The following is a 22,765-nucleotide window of genomic DNA, read 5'->3' on the forward strand; positions in this document are numbered from 1 at the left end:
ACTGGCAGCCGAGAGCCGAAAGGCTGATACAAGGCTGTATGTACTTACATTGCCGTCATAGCCGTCATTGTCTATGTTTGTTTGACTGACCTAGCAACACTCAACGCTGCCTTTCTATAATCTGTGGTCTTTCTTTTGGTAAAAATCGGGATCGTGAGATTCTTGTGATATGGCCGGAAATAATACCGAAGAAGTAGAGGTGGGTAGGATAACATCACATATGACAAGAAGCAAGGGTTCTACCCGAATTTATGGAATATCACATCACACTTCCCTTACTTATTGCGAGTTCTGGTGATGTGGCTGAACTAACTTTCACTATAGCATTTGTTTCGTGTTCACCGGATTTTTTATCATTTTATAACTTCCTGCTTGCTACTCCCTGGTTTAATCGGCACAGAAGGCTTCAAACTGACCCTTGTATAACGTTTTGATTGTTAATACGAAATTGTTGGAGGTTAGAATTATCAGAAAAATGACCTGTATTTTCAAGGGGTCCGCGACCACCGATGTGAAGACCAACAGTGCTGCGGAAGTACCGCCAGAGTTCCTTATCAAGCACCCCCTACAGAACACTTGGAGCCTTTGGTTTTACGATAATGACAGAAACAAGACATGGGAAGAGAACCTGATAGAACTCACCACATTTGATACAGTCGAGGACTTTTGGAGGTATGTTGTTGAAGCCACTTATTATCTGGTTTATTCCAGTTTTGGTAGCATATTCATTCCAGAACTTTGCATAATGAGTCAGACGAATATTGGTTGCATAAAAGCTATAAGAAGTGCTTAATAATGTGAACCTATAATTTTGGTTTGTGTATATGTGTGTGTGTGTAAAAATTGGATCCTACTTTAAATGTTAAAAAGCCTATTTTGATAAACAATCTTACACTTATAGTTTATTTTATTATTTTAAGATATGTAGATTTCCTTTCCTTTGGACCGACCAAGGTGGAGACAACTTCATCACGCTGCACCGACAAGAGCCTAGCTCTTAAATTGAAAGAAGAAGATTTCCTAGGCAAAAGATCTGTTGACATTTTATACTATGTAAAAATGTTATGAGTAAAAATTTAGCAGTAGTAAATTAACTCTATGTTAACTGCTATTAATATATTCATTATACAATAGCACCAAAATACCCGGACCAAGCTAACTATGCATGGCATTTGCAATGACATTATTAAATTCAAATTTCTAATAAAATATGACAATTCTAATGACACCATCTCACTTTATTTAATTACACAAATGGGTCTACCGCGATATAATTTAATTGTTTTTACCTTTAATTCCGATGTTTGATTTGTTGGGACGTCAGTCTTTCCGTGACCACAGCTGGTGCAACTCAGCTGAAACGTCGGAATTAAAGGTAAAAACAATGAAATTATATCACGGTAGACCCGTTTGTGTAATTAAATATGTGTTCAAAACGCAAGAGTTTAAAGTGTTACCATCTCACTTTGTTCTATTCAATTCAGTTCAGAGTTAGCTTAGACAGAATACACTAATTGCTCAATGATATACCTACCTGTTTAAAGATAATTAGAGACCCAATGCAAACCCAATAAATTGTAATGATATAACAATGGATTTTATTACTTTTTTTAATAATGGTTCCAAACAGTTTTTAATTATGCATAGTTGGGCTGTGACCATGACAAATACTTGAACCTGATAAGCACCATTTGCTTTTATAATATTTTGCCTAGAGACATAAACCATACATTTATTACATTTTCTATAACATGTACCTAATTTGAATTAATATTTTCTAGACTGTACCACCACATAAAGCTACCATCAGAACTACGCCAAGGGCACGACTATGCAGTGTTCAAACAAGGCATCCGTCCCATGTGGGAAGATGACGCCAACAAGATGGGAGGCAGATGGCTTATCAGTCTTGAGAAGAAACAGCGTAACTCCGACTTGGACCGGTTTTGGTTAGATGTGGTAAGCACTCAAAGCAATATATTGTTTATTTGTACCTACTGTTCTTTAAATATTATCATAGTGTTATCAATCACAGCCTGTCTTGAGAGAATCTTTGCTAGGTTACTTTCAGTCTGAGTACACATAGGATACTCTATTCATTCAGAATAAATTAAAGTCTTATCTTTATTTCTGAAGTCTTTGAATTTTACTGCACAAATAAAACATTTTTAAAATTCCATTGCCAAAAACCTTATGTACTGGTCTGAGGCCACATTAAAAGTCAATTTTGTTTATTTCCAGGTTCTTTTACTCATTGGGGAGAATTTCGAGAATGCTGATGAAATTTGTGGAGCAGTTGTGAATGTTAGGCCTAAACTTGATAAAATAGGTAAGTCATTCCAAGGTACAATACAATACAATGCAAATTTATCCTCTTTATTTCACAACCTCAAAATAACATTTACAAGGTACTTTACATTATGTAGTGTTATGATTCATTCTATTTTCAATATTAGTATATGGTTCAACCTGTATTGCACCTAATTTTGTAAAAAGGGCTAAAACTATTCTTTCAGGTTATATTGTTTGGATTTTTTTTTTGTGTCAGTACTACTTATATATACAAACTTAAAATGCAATACCAAATTGTGTATTGTCTGAAACTACTCTATCTATAATAGGTTCTGTGCATAATGTAAAAGTAATATTTTTATTTTGCAGGTGTGTGGACAGCTGATGCTTCCAAACAGCATGCTACTGTAGAGATTGGCAGAAAACTGAAGGAGCAGCTCGGGATCCACGGGAAAATCGGCTTCCAGGTCCATAGAGACACTATGGTCAAACACAGCTCGGCCACCAAGAATCTGTATACTGTTTAGTCTGAATTATTTGTACTACATGTATGGGATAACTCGTTATTATGAATAGCAGAGTATAAAAGTGGAGCTCATGCAATTAATATTCTGATTATTTTGGTTGAAAAATTAGTCGCAAAACTTACAAATGCGCGCGATTAAGTGTTGTTCGTGTAAAATGATTGCGTGATTTACCTACACACCAAAGTTTCGATATGCTTGACCACGCAACGCCGCGGCCACGGTTGTGTGTTCTGCTTAGTGTAAGCTCCATGTTCAGTGGTGCTGCTTCAATGCTACACTTCTATACCTTGTTACTATGTTGTGAACTAAATGCTAAGTTATTATTCGCACTGTGTGCGAGTATTAACGATTTTTCTATGATTGGTCCAGTTGTGAAACTTATTGATTAAGTAATGATATTTGATATATCAAATTATTGATTGGGCTATAAGTCTGTATATGATTACTAAAAGTTACAGTTAGATTGCTGTAGCATTTGTAACGTTTAGAATCTGATAGGGACATGCTAGAGTTATCTCATAATGTTTCGTCAAATAGTTTATTTTATTTAACAGAAGTCGTGTTTTAGGTTGATGTTTGATCGTTTGTTTCGTATTCGGAGCTTTATAACATCTAGCAAAGTGATACTGAAGTAGTTTATGAACTAATTAACTGATATGAACTAAAAGGGTTACTCATAATTTTATTAATATATCTTACCAAACAGGCCTTGACAAAAAGAGGCTGCCATGTCATTATACATATGCTTATGTATCATAATAATATTGAGGTATGGCAAAATGTAGTCAGGTGGATGAGATGTTAGTGTACTATTATTCAAATCAGTTATTTAGTTTGTCAATATCCACTTTGCTGTTGAACTGTAAGTCTGATTTTTTATATGAAATGCTCGAGTATGTTTGTTGTACGATCACATAGACGTAAGTTTGTATTTACTTAGTTCTAGAACAAGAACTAAACAAAAACATTTAATTTAAAGCATTAACACTGTCACCCTGTAAACCCATAGTCGAACCGGCACCTATATAAGTCAGGTGTATGTTACACATACTGACTCCAGTAACATGTGTTGTTTAAATTTGGTATTTGTAAGTAACGTTTTGGCATACATATTTTAAATAAAGTATAAATTAACTAATGTCTTTCTTGTAATGTAGTCCTTTGAATGTTATCTACCTTGAAGGCGGCATAAATGCGTATGTCCGCCTGGCATATTTTTTTACATAGCTTGGGTACGGTGACAGCTGTCTTTTCCATACAATTTATAACCCTAAAACGCAAAATCTCGCAAATGAGATGACGGCTGTCACCATACCCAAGCTCTGAAAAATCTCTCATGTCTCATCTCAGATGTAACGTACATGCATGTTGCTGCTTTATTTATGCCATTTGATAGGAGGTTTAAGGACAGCTTAAGATAGGTATAAAATAAATGCAGATTCCTCGCCTCCAAAACTGTGTATCACAGATAAAGTTGCACATATCGAAATAAAATATAACAATGCAATCTTTAGGACATGACATGACAGATGGTTTTTATACATTACATTTCACAAAATAAAACTTTTTGTCTCTAAATGAATCGTATGATAACTTAGTAATATTGACTTTATGACTATTGTAACAAGACACTGATTTAAACTTTCACGATTATAGAATAGATTGCAGTTGTGGTAGTTCCTATATCGGAGAAACTAAGCGCACCATAGCAGAAAGAGTTAAGGAACATATCGCAGCTGTCAAAAATCGTTAAGTGAACAAGTCTGCCGTGGCTGAGCATTTGCTGGAGTCAGGACCAAACCACTGGATTGAGCTGCATAACCCTAAAATCCTTTCCACGGATCGCCATTTCTACAGTAGAAAAGTGCGGGAAGCCATTGAAATAAATAAATAAATAAATAAATAAATATTAGGGGACATCTTACACAGATCAAACCTAGCCCCAAACTAAGCAAAGCTTGTACTATGGGTACTAGGCGACGATATACATACTTGTATAGATAAATACATACTTATATACATAGAAAACAACCATGACTCAGGAACAAATATTAGTGTTCATCACACAAATAAATGCCCTTACTGGGATTCGAACCCAGGACCATCGGCTTAGCAGACAGGGTCACTATCCACTAGACCAGACCGGTCGTCAAATAAAAAAACATTGCAATTTTAATCGAGACGAGGGTTTTAAGATCTCATCCACATGGAATCCAGTCATTAGTAAATGTAAGCGGAAACGAATATCGACAGTCGATAAATCGAATATCGTTAGTGTTGTGTGTCGACAGAGTGACATCCCTAGTGCGCAAAACGTTCAAACTGATAAACAAGACCAAGTGCGGGTAGTTCGGAAAACTCGCGCGGCTAGAAGATGTTGATGTCAACTTGAGCCAGTCTTCTCCGAGACCACGGGGACAACGCCGTCCTCGAAACGTCGGAGGTAAATCTTAAAACTTAAATACGCGATTAAGTCCCGTTGTGCAGTTTGATAGTATTGTAACAAGGTATACATTTTAATGAATAAAAACCATCTGGCGTGTACATACTTACAAACTAGATAATAGCATTGTTTCTATAGAGTTAGTTAAGGTGTAGCCCTACCTGGGATACAATTCGGGCCGTGGTCTTGCGACATGGTGGTCCTCTACTAGTTAATTAGGTAATGCTGATTAAGTGTCGACCAACAGTGACGATTATTTTCGGTTACCCTTTAACATGATTCGGTTAAAAATCCAATATGGTTTTGGAAAAAGGTGTTGAGTTGGCTAGTCTACAAAGCCCGCTTACCAATCTTGTAGGCTAAAGAAGGATCAAAAGATACAATAAAGTAGTCACTAAGTTGGGTAGGTACTTAATCATAAAATCGTCAGGTGACAAGTAAAGCCCTGCGCAAACCAGCGGAGCGCAGCGCAGATCACTTTAAAATGATCAATGTATTTTCTTCCTTATTTCAATTACCTTCAGGTATAAGTTTAAATGCTTTGAGACCGACCTCGGAGCATCACGGAGGATTGTTACTCCGCGGCATCGAGGAGCACGCTAGAGGATACCGCGGCGGTAGGCGCCGGCATGCCGCAGCATCCCTCGGCATGCGCCGAGGCCTCCCGAGTGCGCCGGAGTAGCGCCTGGACTACGGGGGAGAACTCGTGCACACTAGTCACTAATCTCTTGTGATAGAGTACACGCGGCGGCATCCCCCGGCCTGCGCCGAAGTGCTCCCTGGTGCGCCGACCGCCAGCGCTCGGGCTGGCGGGAGCTCGCGGTATCGCGGGGGATTTTACCTCGCCGGTGTGCGCTGCGCGGCGTAAATCCTCCTCGGTGATCTGCCCTGCGCTCCGCCGGTTTGCGCTGGCCTTAAAACTCACTAATTACTAAAAGCATTTAAACAAAAATCAACTTTCTTTTAGTAGGTATGAACTAATATGGTTATGAACTTGTGGTGGTAATTAGTGAGTTTTGCTTGTCACTAATTACTGCTCTTAGCAACTAGGGCAAGTTATATATCATTTTCATATAATTTAAGGACGAGCACATTATATTCATACGTTTAAAACGCCAAGTTAAGTGTTTTTTTTACATTTTTAACCTTTGACTTTGGTCATAATTACATTTCTATGGAAATCGTCACTCAATCCGCTACGTATTTTTCCAAATAAATGTATGACTGCCTGCTTTGAAGTGATACTTTATAGAATAAGGAATCCCTAAATTATATGAAAATGATATATTACTTGCCCTAGTTGCTAAGAGCAGGAAGAAATACCTATAGCATAGATTGGACCTGGTGATCCGACCCTTGCGCTTCCCTTTTTGGGGGGTAGGCACGGTACGATCTCAAGCTACCTGGCCAAATCAGCTTTGTTTGACCTTAGGAACAATCGTGCCAAGCTGCATCGCCTGAGACAAAAGTGCATACTCACTGCACTTACTTACCCTACGAATACAATTTCAAAAAAACCGGGCAAGTGCGAGTCGGACTCGCGCACGAAGGGTTCCGTACCATAATGCAAAAAAAAAAAACAAAAAAAAAAGCAAAAAAAAAAACGGTCACCCATCCAAATACTGACCACTCCCGACGTTGCTTAACTTTGGTCAAAAATCACGTTTGTTGTATAGGAGCCCCATTTAAATCTTTATTTTATTCTGTTTTTAGTATTTGTTGTTATAGCGGCAACAGAAATACATCATCTGTGAAAATTTCAACTGTCTAGCTATCACGGTTCGTGAGATACAGCCTGGTGACAGACGGACGGACGGACGGACGGACGGACGGACAGCGAAGTCTTAGTAATAGGGTCCCGTTTACCCTTTGGGTACGGAACCCTAAAAATTATAAATTTTGAAAGATTTTATTTCGGAAACTACTTGATGTACAGAGACAATTCTAGTCTCGTATTGTAGCAAATTTAGTCCACTTTAAAAACGTCCTGAGAAGGCACTATCAAAAACTAGTCCTTTAGGGTTATAATCGCCCAAATCTAAAAGAAAACCGAAATTTTCGCGGGTTTTTCGATATTTGACAAAGTTGCGTTCGGCGCTCGAAGTCACAAACTTGTATTATTCATTGGGCCAACATCATAAACACGTCTGCAAAAAATCAGAACTACCGGATTTAACGCAAACGCAAAATGCATAAAATTACTGTATTAATTAGCCGAAAGTGCTATGCTAAGCAAAGGGAACTACATATTTAGAGAACGCCCTAAGGATCTCCACAATAACCGGTCGTGTCAGCACACGCCCTCATCCATCGGCGCTCTGACAATAGGGTAGTTTACCCAGAGTACCTAGTGGTAGTAGGAAACCGACCGAAACACGATTTACGACACAATTTTATTTCTGATAAAATTTAGCTCGTGTGTGATGTGCCTTAATAGGTAGTAAAAAAGCACAATTTGCATTAATAATAATAATAAAAACTTTATTTATAACGGCTAAACACTTAGAAGACGGAAACATGTTTATAATATAGTGCATGTTCTAGAGTTCGTCTGATTCCTGATTTCGGTCTCGACGGTCTCTTCTACTTTGTGCACGGACTGTTCGGCGTGATCGATGCCCTTGTGAATGTTATCTGAAAAAAAAAAACAATTATAGTAACGACCATTATCATACATACATGAATTGGACAATGCTTTACGACGAAGTAGTGAGACCGAAAGAGAAGTCATGACTTGCAAACTACAGAATTACATTTCATTTTCATTACGGGGGCGTGTGTGTTAGTGTGTGGAGTGCCATGTGGAAAAATATACGGGATAGGATAGTATGTTAATATGTTAAATAAAAAAGTAAGTGACACAGTTCTCGGGTGAAAACTAAACAGGTAGGTTTACATACCTACAACATTTTCTTCTATAACTTTTCCCTTGCCCATACAAGAATTTTCCTTGTCTCTTATGTTCTGAAAAATGCGGGCAAATCTTCCTTTCTCGGCCATTTTATTGACCACAACATCGCTCTCCTCGTTTTGTCCTACATCGTCATTATCTATGTGGTCTTCGCTCCTTAGTATGGGTAGCACTGCTTGTGTTTTAGCCCCCTTTCCTGCCTGAGGGCTTGATTTGTCCGATCCACAAGGAATCGTTTCATTCTCCGACTGGCCGGTTTCGCTTTTTTGGCCATCGTCGCTATGTTTGCTCAAATTCGGGCTCATTTGAGACAAGTCTGGTATATGCAGCAATTCTTGTAAAATAGGCGATTTCGGTGGTGGTGAATTTGCTACTTCAACGATTTTGTCGGGTATTAGCAACGCCTTTTTCATGTCGTCTATTTTAGGAGTTATTTTTGCTTCAGTTTTCTTTATAACATCTTCAACAACCTCGATTTTCTCATGAGCTTTGTCTGATGCTGCTTGATACGCGTCATTTGCCGCTGCTTTGATATTATCTGTTGTTTCTTTCGCGTGTTCCTCTACTTTTTCGACTGCATTATCCAGCATAGTGTCCATAGTCTCCATGGCATGCATTGCTTCAGCTTTGAAAGCGGCCGTAGTGGAATCCAACTCGTCTTTAATATCCTCAATACCATGTGTGCTTCCATTGTCATTCTCAAGGTCGTTTATGTTTACAATATGCGATCCGCTCACGTTAGCTTCCAGCGAATCGATCGATCCGGTTTCATCGACGTTTCCATTGATGTTATCGGTGTTTACGTCGACATTAGAGTTGGTAATATCCTCCATAGTGTGCAGTTCGTCTCCTTTGTTTATGGGTACTTTTAGGGGTGGTAGTTCCGTCAGGGATACGAGTCTGGTTTCTTCGCTGACTACGTTAAAGTCGTTGTTGGTAAAGTCTGCGTTGGAGCCCTTAGTGGCGGTGAGTAGAGTATGGCAGCCGCCGCAGGCCACGTTGTCGACAATGAAGCCATTCATGGCGGTGACCCGCTTCGGCGAGTATTGATTGGACTCGTTTGAATTGCCGTCATTGTCGTCTAAACACAACTTGTTGTGCCTGGACTCGCCGCAGGTGTATAGGAGACCGTTATCTAAAAAAATGTTGATTCAATACTACAATATTGTTAGGTAACAATTTGTTACGATACGTAGGTAGGTACGTATCGTAACAAACTTAACTGTACTTAGTGGAAGTTTTCCCGGAGATGTAGTTATTTTTATTACTGATAGGTAGGTATATTAGGTATTCTTTAAGTTACGTTTAATCAATAAAGCGATAAAGAGTCATAACATAAACAAACACGTACAATAAATATTTTGCTTTGGTACCGTTATATTTTATTAAGGGGATCCTAACATTTGTATTTCCAGGGTACATTAACTTAAATAATTAAGTATAAATTAGTAGAAAATATATGAAAACTAACAAATTAATAAACCTTCTAGGTTGATTATTTTTTGAGTCGTTCCAAAGTTATATATTGTGGCATTAGATGTAAAACTTATGATCGGTTTTTCTAAAAGTAAAAAAAAAAGTAAGTAAAGAGGTGTAAGTTAATGTGCGTGACTGCGTATCTACGGCAAACGTTGAGCGTACTTACCTATTTCTGTAAGTGTAAATTATTTTCGCGCTTTTCAAATCTATTGTCTATAATCTAAATATATTAAATATTATATAACACATTAGTAAGTAAACTATGCGTTGTTTCTAACGAAACTCTATAGCTTTTTGTTACTGCCGTTACCTACTAAATGTGTCATGACCTACATTCAGGACGAAACTTATATTTACCAACGTCCAACCCATTTCCATTATTTTAATACTTTAGACTTTATATATTTATTAAATTACAGATTAAAAGGTTATTAACATCCTTGGAACAATTACTTAGGCACGACACGAGTAGGTACGTATAGGTACCTACATTCGCTGGGGTGTACTTTGTGACTTGTGACGTATGTAGTAGATGGTTGGGTATAGTCTTAGATATACTTTTAAACACCTTTCTTAGATATAGTAGGTACGTACAACTCCAATGTTATGCCGCCCAACTTTTAGAATTCTAATTTTTTCCACAAAATATGTCCACTGTTCACAAAGCAGCCGTCAATACTGACTATCAATTTGTTACCCTTGACGGGTGGAGGGCCTAATGGCCAGGTATCATTTGATGGAATCGAATGTACTAAAATAGAAGTAGGCATGTACGATTGACGGTGACGTCCTTGTAAGGTATATGTTTAAGTGCTCGTTGCTTTAATGAAATAGATGCTATGTATACCTATGTAACATTTGAATGATTTGATTGGTTTGTCATTAGGGGCGTAACCAGGAATTTAATTATTTGTTACTATTAACCAAGAAGTCATAACATACCTAGCACATCAATAGCTGCTGCTGAGTAAGATAATAACAACAATAGGGATGTTTCCTGTACTTAAAATAAATTATTTCAAACCGTGCACGAAATAAAGCACCAGATAATTATTAGAAAAACATAGATAGCAGCTATTTTTAAACACAAATTGTATTTAATAAATCGGATTGAAATATAAAAAAAGTAGGTGAGTTTACCGTGACGTCACTACATTAGTTTTCATATAAATTCCATATTAGCAAATCGTTTTGACAGTTCTAAAAAAGAAGCTGATTTGACTAGTAGGAATCTTAGAGGATATAACCAACGGAGACGCCATGTCTAAAATCATCGGTACAAAATAGTCTGCCGTTTTTTGCGGGGGAGGGGCACATCAAATGTATAGGTACGTCATGTCAGATAAACGTCAGTCCATACATATGGTTGACAAGTTGTTGACCATTGGCCGCCTATTTTCGACAGAGGGGAACGCCTGTTAATGGCGGCTCCATTGTTAATTACTCCGAGGTAGGAATATAGCCTATTGACAAAAAAAATACTTACCTATTTGTACCTTTGCTCAACAAAATAAATTTATACCTGGTCTACCTATTTAGATTAAGTATTCTAGAAAAAAACAATTTTTTTATTTCACTAATGATATTTTTATTTCACTATTTACGCCACTTCTTACGGATACAATTCAGATTATATTTTTCTTCAAGGAGAAATAACTAACTCGGTAGAAAGATCACAAATAACACATATAAAGTACATTGTAAGCATAACTTACCCGTAACAAACGCCGTATGCATAGCTCCACACGCGACCAATTTCAACTGATATCCCTCAAACATTTTCTCCATGTCAATTTCCGTTGGCTCAGCTACAAACTCTATTTCCTGGGGCATTGCTAGTTGTCCCCTTTCATTAGACCCGAACGCCATGATTTTCGTCTCATCCATAGAAAGGAGGAAAGTATGGGAAGCCCCGCAACACGCGCTTTTGATAGTTATGTCAAGAGGCAGAACTTCGGGCACGTATACAGTGGTCGCCGTGTTTGGGATGCCGAGTTTCTGGTTTTCGTTGTCGCCCGTCACGAAGACTGCGCCTTGGGCTAAAATTAAGGCTCGTAATTAGATAGGTATAAATTGCTAAATAAACCTTGTATGTACATCCATAAATTAGGTCAGATCAATGAATAGCGATTGCGCCATTCGTCGATCTGACCCAATTTATGTGGGATTCTCCTTGTGGCATATGTTTAGTATATTCTCTAACATTGGGATCGGATCTAAATACATAATATGTACTTACTTATAATAAAAACAGCCGATTGTATTCTCGATCTTCTTTTGGAAGTCAATTGTAATTAGGGAAAATGACATAATTATCTATAAACTTGGATCATGAGTAAATTACAATGTTAAATAAAATTGAACTTTACGTACTTGTAATAAAAACCGTGTGGTAGTATCCGCACTCGACGAAGGCGATTTTCTCCATGAACTTGAGTTCGGTGAACTTGGTGGTCGATCTCGTGTCTTCACCGAGCCCGAGCTGGCCCTCGGTGTTCGAGCCACATACGAACACTCTGCCGTCGTCTGGGTACACAAAAATGATGTAGTTAAAATCAATTTGCTAGGCCCATAACCTGGAGTAGTGAAGTGCCTTTAGTTTTATAAATAGCAACCGTCTGGACAGGTTTATACAAGTTGCGCTTAACGCAAGTACCTATTCCAAATGAACATAGCGAATAATGATGATACATATCATATTTAGCAAATTTTTGTAACACTTTGTTCTCAGGTTGATTGTAACGAGTGCTTTTCCCGGGGGATTTTAGCTGTTAGACTGCTACTGTTGTTGTACAGATCTTGTCTTAAAAAAAAATGTGTATGACTACTTACCTGCATATCTCGGCCTCGACTTTTAATAAGTCTGTGCCCGTAAAAATAGCAGTAAAAACATCTTGCGGGGTAGTTACCAGTGAGTATCGCTGTGTGGTTGCTCCCTGCCGACACCTGTCTGATGTTGGGCTGGTCGTCTACCTCCACGTACTGTGGTACTGTGTGGTGCTCCAAGTCGCCGGTACCCAGCTGCCCCTCATCGTTGCAGCCCACAGAGTACACTGAGTTTGTGTCTGCGAAACAACGAGGTGTGAAACAGGGTCGCATCGTCAAATATTGGCACATCTCAAAATGTTTCAGGTGATAAGTAAGAGGCAATTTAAATATAAATTTTGGCACAGACAGTTTGAATTTGAAGGGACCATTTTTGGGATTGCTGACAGAAAACCTGCGAAATGGTGTCAACGTTGGCTCTTGTGAGTAGGGTTGCCAGATTTTTTTAGTATTTGGTGGTTTAAACTTTTAAAGGATCAAAAAATAAAGTAAGTATTTCTTTATTTCTTACACATTTTTGCTTGTTCTAGTTTCAGTTTAAAATAAAGTATTTTAGCATACTTTATGTGTTTCCTATTTCATAAAGTATACGGAGGCCAAATAAAGTAAAATACTATATATTATAGTATGTTTGGCAACCCTACTTGTCAGTGATGGAATGTGGAAGGTGATTCTTAGTCAGTGAAATTCTAATATTGCAATCATAATTTCTTAGAGCAACCAGAAGCAAGGTACCTACGAATTTGGCACAATGGGGCTTGACCGAATTGATTCACGTTGGCCGTACCACCTCCTTGTTGCTGATCCATAGGTTTTTAGGTAACGACCGAACACAAACCCCTACCCATTTTCTGATAGTTCTTTAAGTACAAACCTGTAACGAAAACAGTGTGCGCGCGACCGCATGCCACGAACATGGCGCGATGTGGCTTGAGCCATTTCACGCACGACGGCCGCGTCACCTCATCCTTGTGGCCGAGACCGAGCTGCCCCCATGCGTTCCCGCCGAACACGAACACTCGCCCATTTTCTGACGAGAACAATTTATTAGAATTACTTATAAATATTGTAATCGTATTTTTTGGGTTGTTTACACCATCGGCCGCCTACGGATGTTGACGTTAACAGTTACACCTATAAGTAGGTAGGTTGTAAGTGTAGATTTAAGAAATATTCTAATAGTAAACATCCCGATTTGGGCATTAGGCAAACATGAACTGGTGATAAATGATATAGGCTTAATATTTTTTTGCACTAATAGCTACTTTCTTAATAGCTACTCTCGAACCTTCTCAATACATTCAATTTATTTTTGATGAGTCATACGAGTATTTATTTAGTAACTCTAACTTCAGACTGTACTCACGGCATATGACGGCGCTATGCTCGTCACCGCAAGAAATAGCGACGATGGGATCATTCTTTATAAAGAAATGGCTCGGCTCGTTGTCGGCAAAGTGGGACTTGCCGAACGTGAAAACGGCGCCCGTATCTGCAAAAATAAACGGTTTAGAAGCAAAAACGGACGAACAGCTTCAAGCGTCTTGAATGTCTTGATTATACAAAATAAGTTTTCTTTATTTTTACAACGAGTCAGTACTTAGGGCCCGCTAGCCGGTGGATATTTCTTAAATCAATATATATTATTTACTGTCTAAAATTTACCCAGAATAACTCAACCGTAACTTGGACCCAATGCTTGACCTATTTCTTTGCTTCGTCTAAGTTTAAAGATAGAGCAATTACAGTAGGTATACGCCTAGCAGCTTTCAGCAAACATTCCAAGCAGTTTGATCTATGTTACGAGCGCACATGTAATCTACAATTAAGGCGGATTCTTAGCTATTTCTGTCTATGACCTATAGCGCCTTGAATTTCATTTCCTCGTTTCTTTATATAAGAGCTGTTTTATAAAGTATAGGTCTTGGCTGTTCAATGTATAAATGTTGCTACCTATGTATTTACAAGCTTTTATTTAACTTGTATGTACTTAATGTACTTAACTAACTATGTTTGTACGGGTCAAATCTTGCAAGTTACATTTGACCCACTTTTCGGTTTCCGATGTAGCTGAATATTTCCATGTATGTAAATTGGATGACAACTCAATATTATTATTACATGGAGCTGATCTGATGATGAAACTGGAAAGCGGCCATAGGAACTTTGTGATAAAACAACGCAAACTAATTAATTTGGTTTGGGATTGTTAGAATTGTCTCGATGAGTTGTTGTTGTCTGTGGAAAGAAAAGTACAGTCAGCGATAAAAGCATGTACCAGATTTTTTTTAACAATTTTTCGTGTATCTTTGTGTTGTCACTGTAAATGTAGTTTTGACTCGTGAAAGAGCCCTTTGATAAATATTTAAATTTTGAATTGTGAGACAAATAGGACAAACATAATTAAACTCGTTTCTTAAACATACTTAGAGAAGTCGGGTGAATTAAAAAATAATCCTTAATGTCAATTAATAAATGGAATAAAATAAAGCTGGAAAACATACAAATTGTTGTGACTGACAGCCCGATACAATGATGGTTATACATGGTATAATAATATACTCCGCCTGGTACTCCATTCCCGTCTTTTCTAGGTCACCTAACTGACACGGGCCTACGTCATCATGCGACAGCGCTATATGATAATATGCGATTGCGCTATATATAGCGGCCATGTTGTTGTGACGTAGGCCCGTGTCACTCTGGGAATGGAAGACCATGTTTTATTAGACTATGATGGTTATAGAGTAATATAACTACGTAGCTTTTTTTCTCTGTCTAACGGTCGAACGTCTTCCCTATTTTTTTTAAACGGACTTCCTATTTAAGACATGCGACAAACAGGTGTAAAATTAATTAACATTTCACTCTAATTGCTGTTGCGCATAAAAATAGGCTCCAGTAAATCCTGGATGATAGGAATCTGATCAGATTACAACGTAACCCGGCAAGGTCGCCGGAAATTATGGCTCACGAACAAAAAGAGCACTTTTGTTCCAAAAAGAATTCTCATTCGCAATGACGTCATTTACGGCGTGACGAATAATGTTACATGTTACTTAGAAGCCTTAAGTAATAATGGCTTTATAGCACTGTATTTATAGACTGGCAGTTTAGGTGGAAAATTCTAGATGTAGGTACCTTAATATTTGTGTTGTTTTAAAGTCCATCTTGATACAGTCCAACAACAAGTAGGGTAGATTGCTTATGTAGATTAAGTCCTCAAACCCTTAAGTTTTTAGTACCTAGGTACGTAATTCATGAAACCACACGTTCTGTACACGTATATCGTGACATTTCATATTTATTAGTACAAAGACGTATTGATTTGCTTGATTGTACCTCTAGAAAAAAAGAGTCGATATCTTGTTATAAAATGTTCCTTTCGTCGGATTTTATTAAAGTTTAGTGGGAGCGTTCAATATCCCAATTTGTCACAAAAAAAGAATGATTTTTAAAATTCAGTTCTGAAAATACATCGTGATTTGTTACATCTGTACATAATATAGGAGTTTCAATGTTCTATATATCCATCACAATTTACGAATATGTGATTTAAAAAAACTTCAACAATTTATAATAGGTAGGGCCCAAAAAGCTTTTTAATGAAACTGACGCGAAGTCTACGTACGCTTTTCGCTACATAAAGGAAATTTACTGCTGTGGGGGCCGATTTTTGAAATTCGACCACTCGATTTCGTGTATTTCGTTAAATGATATCTCCACTACTAGGCGTTTAAATTCTACTAATAGAATTGAAATCGAGTGGTCAATACTACTAGATTCCCAATTTCGATCCCTCGTATTTCAAAAATTAGCATTTCGCCGTTTTCCACCGATTTTCGAGTGACGAAATCGAGCGATTGAAATTCAAAAATCGGCCCCATGGTATGAACTACGGCGTAGCACACGTCGCGCCGCCGTTGCCCATCCTTCGTTGAATTAAACACTTACCCCCTTATTCATAAACGTTTACTAAAGTTAGCAAGCCGATAATAATAGTTTGTCCCTTTCCATCATACCAATACGTCGGAAAGGGACAAACGATTATTATCGGCTTGTCAACTTTAGTAAACGTTTATGAATAAGGGGGTTTAAGTATACCTACTTCAAGATAAATATGTGTGCGCTCTACTAGTCTACTTATATCCCTAAAGGCCCCAGTACACAGTGGTGAAGGATGGGCTACGCCACGCCGTCGCCATTGTGTACAGGGGGCAATGGTATACAACGGCGGACGACTGGCCGTCAGTTGTCAGCCGTGGCGGCCATTAATGAGCCTGCAATTTTGATTTTTTTTCGTTTTTTTTTTGATGCACCATTGTTTGAACATCTACGTGATATAGGCCTACAGTTGCGCATTGCAAAGCATGGCTTGGCATGGACCATCCTTGACCACTGTGTAAGTGGAGCCTTTAGATATTACGCTTGCTGCGCTACGGCCGAACTTCGTAGCAGCGTTTTCCGGTATGTGGTACATCGGGACAGTAAAGTGGTAGTTTGGTCAGTGGCGGATTTGCAGTCTTTGCCGTCCTAGGCCCCAGACCCTGTAGCCGCCCCTTTCTTAGCACCCATAATATTGACTACATTTTGAGTTATTTCTTGCTATCATCATTGAATTTTTTGTCACATTTTGCCGCCCCTAATATCTTGCCGCCCTAGGCCCGGGCTTAGGGCAAATCCGCCACTGAGTTTGACAGGCCAATTCGAAAGTGCATTGTTTACTCTCCTTATTAATGACCTAACAGTTTTAGTTCCAACACTTCCAACAAACACGCAAGTCACCATTGGTCGAATAACTTAATAAGTACGTTATCTTTTAACCAGTCGGTTCAATTATACTTAATCCAAAAAAGTCTCCTGAAAAAAATGTTCTTCATTTATGACTTTTATGAGACTCGTCAAGGTCTGTGAAATCACTTAAGGCCACTTATAATAAACGTTTTCTTATGATAATTTTATAACGTTTGAATACATAATAAGTAATTTATAGTTGGAACATAGCCAAATAACAAGTCATAGGGTTAAAATAGCCACGCTAAAGTAATAAGTAATAACTGTTGTAGTTTTATATATAATATCTTAAATGATTTTGGACAGTTACTCCCAAAGGCACATAAAGAGGCATCAGTATATTTTATTATAAATTATTTACCCTATCGTAACTGGTTACTTCTATGTGAGGCGGAGTTTAGTTCGCATGTTTGCATCGAGGCAAAAAATTTCTGAACTGGTTTACCGCGAATGTCGTCGATAGTACAGTCAGCAGCAGAAGTTGCTAAATGGACCAGGTGTTCAAAATGATCTTGACGCGACTTTATTGTTAAGAAAATAAGAGCGTGTCAAGGTAATTTTGAACACCTCACCCGCTTAGCAACTTCTGCTGCTAACTGTACGGTCTGTAAGTACCACCAAAACATTTTTACGCACTTTTCGCTCAACCTAGTAAAGAGCATCATTTTTCGGCTATTTTTGCTTGGTACTGATAGGGATGCCTTAACAAGCTATAAAAATGGACTAAGAACGACTACAAGAATTTATGTATAGTCGTCTAACGACGTAGTTGGCGTTACCATTGGGGGCGGGGCGGTGGCATGCGAATCGGACATTACCATACGTAAGGCGGTGTGAATTATATGCTCGTAGTTATAATAAAAATACTTAACATTATCGCAAGACAACAACACCTCTAGTGGCCTAGCGGTAAGGCTTATGGCTGCCAATGCCAAACCGGAGGTCGTAGGTTCGAGTTAGTCAGGTTATTACTTAGAATTCAGTATAAAGACCCGCCGTGATTCTTCTCACTTGATGGAAGTCGCTAATAACATGCCGAAATGAGGCCATTTTGTGGCACTTTATTTTTATACGTTTTTATACAGGATGATTCAGGAGACGTGAGCAGGACTAACACTGCGCGTTTCGTAACTTATAAGCAACTGTTTCGTATCAGTATTAGTGAGGTTAACGATAATTTTCTAGTCGTGTTGAAAAAAAAAAAAGTTATTAATTTATTTACGACATGCATGGTCACCCTAAAATTAGAATAATAAACTACCGATATTCTGTGTCAAATTGAATGTCACCACTGTCATCACGGTCTGGTTACTTTTGAACTCGTATCTCACTCAAGTTTGACAGTTTATTTTCTTCTTAATCAAAATGCTGTCATTACGGTTAAAGAGGTTTTATGTTTATTGATTAGGTCTTGTAGGGTGACCATGATTGTAGAGAATTAAGTTTGCCCTCACCTAAATACGACGGTGATCGATCAATTATCAGTTACTGAGTGATGTGCAGGATTAGTCCTGCTCACGTCTCACGAATCACCCTGTATGTAGATAAATAGTCTCGTTTGTGTTTACGAATAAAAGTACTTCTATTTCTGGTTCTAAATAACTAAAGTAACGATATTTACGGTAAGCTTTGTTTCGGTGGAAGAAAACATCGTGTACATACGGGATTAAATCTCAATAATGACTAGTTCATTTCTGGAATCAAGTTGCAGCAGCTTTCGTTATATTCAGTGCCTGCTGCGCCAAAGCGTGTGTAAAACAAAATTTACTAGACTTAGACCAAGCTAAGTTGGCAGCGATTTTTATAGCCCAGGCGGTGCAAGTGTTATTTTAAACGTCTTCTATGGCATTATTTAGTATTCATGTATTATAATAAAATGTATCGTAACTTATTTACAAACGTACTTCGTGTTTTGTTAAGTATTTGTAACTGCAAAATAAAATAGTGTAACTCTAATACTCAAACTCACTATCAAAACAATCATTAGATAGGTATTGTGTCATTATTGTGTTACACATTTACATTGGACTTTCATGATTACAAAAATGGGGTTCAAGCGTGTCATTAGGTGCAGCAGGTAATAATTTTATGTCACGATACACGTTTCCAATAATCGTTTTATTTTACTAGAAGTTAAAAGCCTATATTAAAATAAAAATCCTTGACATTAACGTATGGAAAGTACCCCGTTATTGACGAAAAAAAAAAACATTAAATAATTAGGACTCACCGGTTTTCGACAAACAAACCAAATATATATTTTTTTAATGAATTACACAATTAAAATGAAAAAAATGTTTTTTTTTTTTAATTTCGCCGATCAATTTGGCGAATTAGTTTGAAAATGGAACACAATTTCACCTGGTATGTCATCGGTCATGGCGTTGTGTTGAGCGTTCAGTGCGAGGTTTCCATGGCGGATCGACCGGTCGACCGCGGGGTGACGACTGACCGCTGGCCGCCACGTGCCACCCTTGCTTTAAAAACCACCACTGTTGTGTACACTGAAATAGTTTCACTTGAAACGGGTTGCTAAATGGGAATTTAATTCTTATTCTGATTTACCCAAGGCTTCCCTTGCGTTATGAAGTCGATTCATATTCTTACCATTTTACGCGGTGGCGCTTCTTTCTTCAGTTTTCAATTTAATTGTTTGTCATTCTGTCAATTTTCTATCTGCGAGTTCCTGTAATTGGCTTACCTAAGTTTGTATAATATTATATTATTATAACTGTTGGTACTCCTTAAATTAAATAAGTTTAATTTACAAAAGGCGCTAGTAACACCTGTTTCCATACAACAAGTACCTACCTATAGGTACAACTTGTACTTAAAAAAAGTTTCTAATCTAGTTAGATATATTTAACGCGCTAAGTTGCCTAAAATTGTTATTGACATATAGTCTGTTCATAATAGTTTATTTCTTCGACAAATTATGACGGTTGTGAAAACAGTAACCAATTTTGAATGAGCCTCTTTCCCCTTCGACATAATTACGAAACTTGGCCTCAGAGAGCTTTTTATTTACATATCTAGGGGCCAATGTATTTTGGTTACCTGTAAGAAAATGGGTAGTGGATGGATTTTGAAATTATTATAATTGTTGATTCATTACATTTACATTTATTCATTTGTTTTATGATGGTGAGTCAAAATCATAAGACCTTATGAAATGAAATTACATATGAAAATATGAACCTGATTTATTATAGTTTAATTTGTTATATGTTACGGTTATTTTTGTAGAGTATTCAACATACAAATACATGCATAGTTCGTTTTGAGAAACTCTTGTACAGTCACGTGCAATAATATGTTACACAACAAAGGCCGCAAAAATATCGGACTCGGTCTTATCTGTAGAACCATAAGAGCATGTCACATATTTTTGCAGCCTTCGAACATATTATTGCAGGTGACTGTACCACTTATATTAACTCGAAAGTTTTTAGCATTGTACCAAAAAACTAGTTTTCTGAATTGATATTTTTTTTTCTTTAAAATAAAGTATCCTTTTTTGTTTTAATACTAAAAGTAGGTACTTTTAGTTTAGGTAGTTTATGTTGGTATACCCTTGCAGGGTTCATGTTGAGGCTGTATTTATATCATAAGATCCACTGTACACATGAAACGCAATAAAATATATGAGTATGAGTATGAGTACTTATTAACGCGCATTATAACACAGTTACCTACACTAGGTAGGTGAAATTATTCATTTGTCACTGGTCACGGTCAGGTTCGATCAAGGTTAGCTCAGCAAACTGACTAATGGGCGATGAAAGTGGTAAAAGTCGCATGCTTACACTTAATACTTTCAGTGGACACAATTAACCTTGATAATAGAATTGATTTTTGCCCTTCCAAACGTACCTACTTATGGCATACTGAAAATTCCTGGAACTGGCCACTTAGAAAAAATGAGTCGTCTCATACTTATATCAGAATCCAGAAATTTTCAGTATGGCCCACGTAATACCCTTCACGATTAGTTTTCACGGATGCACCTTTTTAGGAACATGGATATTTTTAGATAAGTATCAATGCACTTGTTAACTTCGGAGATTGACATCATTAAGTTGTACACTTGGCCTTATTAACCCAGAAGGTACATGAATGGTATTCAAATTAGTTAAAATGACGTGGTAGTTGTTAATGTTAATGTGTCTGAAGTTATAGCCTCCCTAGAAAACCTTGATAGTTTTTTTCCGCTGTCAGAGCATTCTATTCTTGGTTAGATCAAGGTACAAAAAGGTTAGCCTAACTACCTAACACACCTTTTAAACATATTACCTATGTAGAACTGGTGAACGTGATTATTTTTAAACATAGGTAAGCGCTTTAAATATTTTAATAACAAAACTTCCGTGAGACACAGACATATTAAATATATTAAAAACGGGTCACTCACGTATTTTAAGTCTAAACGCTCGACATGTTTCACTCCGTACCGAGGAGTGTCATCAGGAGCTTGCATTTACGGTGACGGATACGTGAGTGACCCGTTTTTAATATATTTAATACGCTTTAAATATGTCGGAATAATTTGACTACCTACCACGCAAAACCGTTATACCTAGAACAAGAAACAATGATTAAAAAGTTCGTAAACCCTAATTCTAGTTCATTAACATAGGTAAACGACTCGGCTGAGCGTAGGTATTCTTAATAAATTCGAGGCTAATGTCTTGGATTGGCTAGCGGGCTACCACCCTTATACATATTTAAAGACAGAATTGCGTGGAACGTTCAAATGCCAACGAACTAATATTGGAAAAGATTTGACATTGGTACAATACATGGTCAAACAGAAGTTTAACTTTTGAGTATTATAAAACCGAGACGTTGCTTATTTTCTTGATTACTCTTCACTTTGGTTGTGCTAATATTGATACCCAAGCAAGCGAAAGACTATAAAATAAAATCACGAGCGCATAGAGAGTATTTCTAAAAGTGGAATCTTGAACGTTGCGAGGGTTTCAAGGCCCGAGGGTTAAACGAACATTGCTACACACAATTTTTACCACACCAACGGGAGGATAATACGAATTACAAATCAAATCCAAATAAACGCTGTTAAATATTTATAAAAGTCATTCCTACCTGCCGGCATGAGGATACTTAATATAACTCAAAATTAGCACCACCTTAACCAAATAATTTTGCCACTCTTTTAAAATGTAACTTTCTCATCAGTTTTTGAAGAATAAATAGAGCCTTGTCGAGCTGTGTGGCAAACATAATTGACAGAGTACCATAAAAATAAAAATAAATAAAATAAAATACATGAATCCGAAGTACGTACCTTATACTGAGGATACCTCATATGACAGATAAACTAGTAATACTAAGTAATGATATAAGTAAAGAATATGTAATGCTTTTTGTTAATAAACGAGTCGTGCCAACTACTAGCCTGGCGTTTAAGATCATGTATGGTTACTACGAATTATAAAGGTAGGTAACTTACTGTCTGACTTTACTGATTTATTT

At 37.4% G+C, this 22,765-nt stretch overlaps 2 protein-coding genes across 2 annotated transcripts; one reads left to right on the forward strand and one right to left on the reverse strand.

The window, feature by feature from the left end:
* Positions 1 to 66: 66 nt before the first annotated feature.
* LOC134793548 (eukaryotic translation initiation factor 4E-like) lies at positions 67 to 3,953 on the forward strand. The gene is made up of 5 exons (XM_063765158.1): positions 67 to 199; positions 494 to 672; positions 1,782 to 1,959; positions 2,242 to 2,329; positions 2,662 to 3,953. Exons 1-5 carry the CDS (start codon positions 170 to 172, stop codon positions 2,817 to 2,819), a joined length of 633 nt encoding a protein of 210 aa, XP_063621228.1. The 5' UTR covers positions 67 to 169; the 3' UTR covers positions 2,820 to 3,953.
* Positions 3,954 to 7,722: 3,769 nt separating this feature from the next.
* On the reverse strand, positions 7,723 to 19,667 carry LOC134793498 (uncharacterized). Its single transcript, XM_063765076.1, has 8 exons — positions 19,634 to 19,667; positions 13,845 to 13,970; positions 13,353 to 13,508; positions 12,562 to 12,717; positions 12,026 to 12,178; positions 11,368 to 11,691; positions 8,163 to 9,308; positions 7,723 to 7,896 (listed from the first exon to the last, which is right to left on the reverse strand). Exons 1-8 carry the CDS (start codon positions 19,650 to 19,652, stop codon positions 7,784 to 7,786), a joined length of 2,193 nt encoding a protein of 730 aa, XP_063621146.1. The 5' UTR covers positions 19,653 to 19,667; the 3' UTR covers positions 7,723 to 7,783.
* Between the last annotated feature and the right edge of the window lie 3,098 nt (positions 19,668 to 22,765).

This window comes from Cydia splendana, chromosome 9, assembly GCF_910591565.1.
Source record: "Cydia splendana chromosome 9, ilCydSple1.2, whole genome shotgun sequence".
Classification (NCBI taxonomy): domain Eukaryota; kingdom Metazoa; phylum Arthropoda; class Insecta; order Lepidoptera; family Tortricidae; genus Cydia; species Cydia splendana.